This window comes from Mastigoproctus giganteus, chromosome 12 (genome assembly GCF_048544385.1).
Source record: "Mastigoproctus giganteus isolate SK-2022 chromosome 12, ASM4854438v1, whole genome shotgun sequence".
Lineage (NCBI taxonomy): Eukaryota > Metazoa > Arthropoda > Arachnida > Uropygi > Thelyphonidae > Mastigoproctus > Mastigoproctus giganteus.
In genome coordinates, this window is record NC_143586.1 from 81376434 (window position 1) to 81382433 (window position 6000).

At 37.3% G+C, this 6000-nt stretch overlaps 1 protein-coding gene across 2 annotated transcripts in view; it reads left to right on the forward strand.

The window, feature by feature from the left end:
* Positions 1 to 4084, forward strand: part of Vps13B (vacuolar protein sorting 13B) — a 965007-nt gene extending 960923 nt beyond the window's left edge. For both annotated transcript variants that reach the window (XM_090386413.1, XM_090386414.1), the window contains exon 50: positions 3789 to 4084. In XM_090386413.1, the coding sequence (XP_090242539.1) occupies positions 3789 to 4007 (219 nt within the window). In that variant the 3' untranslated portion in view covers positions 4008 to 4084. The remainder of the gene's footprint in view (positions 1 to 3788) is intronic.
* The last annotated feature ends 1916 nt before the right edge of the window (positions 4085 to 6000 follow it).

Below are 6000 nucleotides of genomic sequence, written 5' to 3' on the forward strand. Positions count from 1 at the left end.
TTGGCAGGGTAGTTAATGACATTAATTCAAGGTAAGCTACTGCAACAAGAGCTAGAAAAATTAGGCTGATGGGCTGAGAAATGGCAGTTGAAGTTTAACATATACAAGGATTAATGCTGTAGAACAAGGTATCTATAGCATTAATACCTGAATAACATACCAACTGTGTGATAACTCAGCATTAGTGGAAAATGGGGGAAATTTTGCAGTTGGATATGAAGCTGTCTGAGCAGTGCAGACAAGCTTCAAGGACAGCTCATGTATTTTGTCAATGATATACAGGAATTTTGCTAGCAGGGATAAGTAGATGATTATCCCATTGTATAAGGCCATGGTTAGGCTGCATCTTGAGTACTGTATACAGCACTGTAGGCCTCACTTTAGGATGTAGATCTGCTGGAATGGGTGCAGAGAATGGCAATCAGTTTGGTGAAGGTGATTGCCATTCTCTGATTGCCATTCTCAAATTGCAGCATCTGGAGACTAGTCACCTCTGAGGTGATCTGATTGAGATGTTTAAGGTTTTGAAGGGATAGCAAGTCTATACTGATGGTATTCTTCATCTTTCTCAGACTGTGCACATGAAGGGACATAAATTCAAATTGAGAAAGGAAGTTTGCAGAATAGATGTGTGGGTGGTTGATTGCTAGAACAAACCTCCATCTGTTGTGGAAGTGTATAATTAAAAAAAATTCAAGGAAGAAATAGATAAACTATAGGATGGAATGAAATGGGAAAGGGTTTTTTTTTTTTTTTGCTGATGCTGTATAAGTTTGCTTTCTTGCATCATTTGCTACTACTGATACTAATCTCAGCATCTCTATTGTAGTAGTAGTGGCATGTGATGCAAGAAAGCAAATGTATGAGCTTATGCAGCATCAGCCAAAAAAAAAAAAAATCACACCATTCCCTCCAAATGCCTGTCCAGTTCCTCCTTAAATTTATTCAACCTATCAACTTCCACAATGACAGATGGAAGTTTGTTCCAGCAATTAACCACCCGCTGGCTAAAGGCAAATTTCGGCACATCTATTCTACATCTGTCCTTAATTTGAATTTATGCCCCCTTAGGTTCGTAATCTGAACAAGTGGAAGGATCCCATAAGAATTCAGCATGCTGAACCCATTCAAAGCCTTATACACCTCAATCAGATCACCGCGCAGGTGCCTAGTCTCCAGCCACTGCAATTTGCAGAACTTAAGCCTCTCTTGATAAGAGGATCCCTTCATTCCCCTCACCAATCTTGTTGCCCTTCTCTGTACATGCTCAAGTAAATCTACATCCTTCCTAAAATGAGGCCTCCAGACCTGTACGCAGTACTCAAGGCATGGCCTGACCATTGCCTTATACAGAGGGATAATCACCTCCTTTTCCCTGCTAGCAAAATTCCTATATATCATTGACAAAACCCCATGACCTGCCCTGGCAGCCTGTCTGCATTGCTCAGAAAACTTCATATCTGCCTACACAATTACTCCCAGGTCTTTTTCATTTTCTACCACCTTAAGTGTAGTACCACACAGTTGGTACGTTTCTCTGGGGTTACTTCTACCCATATGCAGTACTTTGCATTTGTCAAGGTTAAACTTCAGTTGCCACTTCTTAGCCCATCTGCCCAAATTATCTAGATCCTGTTGCAGTAGCACACTGCCATTACTGTCATTAACAACCCTGCCAACCTTTGTATCATCTGCAAACTTCGACACTAAGCCTGATATACCTTCATCAATATCATTGATAAATATACAAAACAACAGTGGACCCAACACCGAACCCTGTGGGACTCCACTAATAACATTAGTCCAAGAAGAGCAGCACCCATTGATTACCACCCTCTGTCTTCTCGCACTTAACCATCCTTTTATCCATTGTAGCAACTTACCCTTAATACCATTCTGCTCCAATTTGTACAATAGTCTTCCATGCGCAACAGTGTCAAAAGCTTTCCTGAAATCCAAATATATGATATCAAAATTATTTTTTGCATCCAGTTCCTTTGTAACCACATCATAATATCCTATCAAATTTGTCAGACAAGACTTTCCCTTAACAAACCCATGCTGTGTCTGAATTATTGCTGCAGTCTTGTCTAGATGATCCTGCAATGCATCTTTAACCAGCGACTCCATTATTTTACCCGGAACAGAAGTTAAACTAACTGGTCTGTAATTACTCGTGTCACCCTTCGATCCCCCTTTGTGAATTGGGGATACATTTGCACATCTCCAGTCCGTGGGAACCTCCCCTGAGTCCAAGGATGCTCTCATAATTATGGCTAAGGGTTTGCTTAGTTGCTTTGCTGCCTCCTTTAATATAACTGGATAGATCCCATCCACCCAGGTGCTTTTCTTACGTTTAACTTCAAAGTTTCTCTTCCACTTTGCTCTCAGATATTACAAAATCATTAAGTATCCTGCTACAATTTGATAACCTTCTGCCATTTTCAAACCTTAATAATTCCTCACGTATGAATGTAGATGCAAAATACTCATTCAGTTTGTTTGCTATCTGAGCAGGATCATCAACAGTCGATCCATCGATGTCGAGTGGACCAATCAGATTCATCCCCTTCCTTTTAGAGTTTATATAAGTAAAGAAATCCTTGCTGTTTTTCTTAGCATCTTTTGCCAAGGATTTCTCATAATCTGCCTTCGCCTGCCGAACCTCCTTTGTGACCTGATTACAGATTAACTTATATCTGCCATAGGCTTCTGAGTCTATGGTTTTCTTGTCCTTGGTGTTCTTCCATTCTAGGTCCACCATGGGATCTAGGCATTATGTTTAACTTTACTGCTACGTAGGTTGCTCCTGAACTCAAATTATCAAGTTATTACGGGAGTTATCAAGTTCTTCCTGACAATGGTCTTGCTATTTGCTGCTCAGTGACCGTGAACAGTCAGGAACCATTCCAACCACTTGGCATGTATCCTGTACGTTGTCACATCAGTTGGTTACTTCGTAGTATGCTCACATTATGAACATATTCATTTTGATGCCCCACTTCATGCAATGGTTTTTTCTTCTTTTCTGGGTAGTTACTGGCACAGTTGTGAAAGAAGCACTTCCAGTTCATTGGGCTGGATGGTTTTGCCTTTCCCTTGTGGTTGCCATATGAGGGAGACAGCACCACTTGATCCACTTATTTCCTTAGGAGGCAGTCTCTGATTTTTTGAACTGACCCCTCTGCCTAAGGCCTGAGCACCACTGACTTTATCCTGCACTTCACTTGATGCAGTGTGTTCAATATTTCTACTTGCCGCCTTCATACAGTGGTGGGTGGTAGTTACTGGTAGGCTAAATAGTACCACTGTCTGATTCAGCCATCACTTCAACCTTGGGGAAGTAGGTCCAATGAACCAACTTTCACTCCCCACACCGCAATAGGATTTGAACGCAGATCAATCACATTGGTGGTCTGGCATCATAACATTATTGTTATTATTTAAGGCTATTTTAAACTGTATTTACTCTATAAGCAGGCATGCTATTTATAGAAACAGAAATATCCTAAATGAACTCTCTGAGTGCACATTTTTCATGTAATTGCAACAAATGTTTTACTGATTTGTTTTAACATGGTGTTATATATATATATATTTTTTTTTTTTTTTTTATATATAAATTATACAAATTGTTGAATTGTAAAACTGATGATGTGTGAAAGAGAAAGTAAATGAGTGACATTTTTCTTATTTTGAACAGTTTTGTGTATGAAGTTCAAAATATATGTAACAATAAACATTGTTTTGATGCAGATTTTAAAAAATATAAATATACATTTTTGTAGACTTATAACCAGACCAAAGATCGAGTAGCAGAGTATATCAATAAAACAAGACAAACCACAAATGAAACTGTAAGCTGTACAACAAAAGAAGATATCTTTTTGGAGGCCAATACGAGCAACTGCTACCAGTTTTATGTTTTTCCCAAATTACGTAGCATATTTATCACCCTGTTTGACATGGCACAAAAACAAATGATGGGAAAGGGGTTTCCTACATAGCACTTTATGTGTCTTTTTGTAATATAACATAGCCAATTATTGTAATATAAAGTTTAAGAAGTAAATTTTTTTTCATATTTGTTGACCAACTTACTCATTTTTTTTTTTTTACACTTTAAGTATTAATAGTTAGTATTAGCAATGCTAATACTAATATAAATATTCAGCTTCAACCAAAAAAATAAAATAAATTTTATCCACTTCCATGGTGGAAGTTCATTCCATCTATCAATTATATTCTGACAAAACAAATTCCACATATCTATTCTTCACCCATCATTTTTAAATTTATGTATTCTTGTGTGTATTGTCTGAATAAGCAAAGATGTTATCAGAATTTAGTTTACTTAGCCCTTTCAAAGCCTTAATAACTTCAGTTAAATCACCATGCAGATTCTTAGTTTCCACAGATATACAGAAGTCCACTCTTCCTTGGAAAGAAATAAGAAATAAGAGAAAAAAGAGTTTTTGTGCAAGGCCTCCAGCAGCCACATTAGATCTTATGGTATTGATCATGAAACAAATTTTTAAATAAATATACTGATTAAAAAAGAAAAAACATATTTATCTTCTTTACAGAGATGAATAGTGAGCACCATAATCAAGGATAATAAATGACAGGATCTGATGAAGATTCAACTGAAATTGAAAGTTTGTATAAGTCGAAGATTCTAATAGTTTCAAACACCTTGTTTGTAAAATATTGGGGGCCCAATGTAAATAAACTGAAGATTTTTTAGTAACGATAAATAATTACAGTAATGATTAAGAAACAGTAACTACTTTAATTCAGCTTTCTGAGATTAAAAGAAACAGTGAGATTTGAAATTTCAGTGACAGTCTCTAAGTAGTTATATGTAATGAATCACTAATAAACATTAAAAGCAACTTCACTTTATTTTAGCTTTCAGTGAGTTAAAATAGGTTTGTTTCTTTTGTTTTTTTTTAACCAAAAAGTGCAATGCAGCATAACAGCTTTATTTTCTTGGATGGCTTGCAAACAGTAAATGTCATTAATTTTTGAATTTTCAGGCTTCATCTCTTTGTAGATGTTCCATAATAGTGATTAAAAATTTATACTTCCTTCACAGTGAAAAACATCTTGGTATTCTAGATTATGACATTAGAATAGCAAGTATAATTCTTAACTCTGTGTCACAAAAGCTTTAGCTGAAGAACTATAAATGGTCGCAGGATTTAAGCTTCTTTTTACCTTTTGTTTCTAGTCGAGAGAGAGAGAGCATCAGTGAAAAAATTTATTTTTCTTTTTTTGTTTATTCTTTTACCACCCTAAAATTAGACCTTCAAGGTATAATTCTCAAATACATATATAGTTATAGTTATTACCCAGTTTATTAACAAAAACAAATTATAATAAAATATAATAAGATAAAACCAGTAGCTTTTGGGACGCGTGTCCCTTTGTCAACTGACAAGTTAATACAAATTTTTTTTTTGAATACAATACGAGCAAAGTGGCACATTAATCATGCGTCATTGTTGTTGCACGGACGTGTGCTGCTTCTACGCCACTGATCATCCAGCAATAAAACGGTAGTTTCCAGGATGGGATGTAGACGCATGCCTTTCTGGTGATTTAATGCCTTAGGATTGTTTATTATGTTGAGTGACTCTAGCCATAGGCGGTGGCGAAAGTGTCGTGAGTGGTCCACTATCTCAAAGTCGCGTTTGGGGTCAAGATCGTGGTTGGTGGCCCAAAAATGTTCTGCGACCGCGGACTGGTCAGTTTCGGCAAGCCGGATTGCTCTGTCGTGTTCCGTGAGGCAATCTTGGAGACGTCTTGATGTCTCCCCTATGTAGCAACTGTTACAGTCTCTGCAGGTGATACGATACACCACATTGCTGCGTAAGACAGGTATGACGGGGGTCTTCACGTTGGAGACAAGTGACCGTAGGTTCCTGCAGGGTAATTGCACACATTTGATGTTGTAGCTTCTAAGGACCTTCGAGATGCGTCCTGACACTCCTGGAT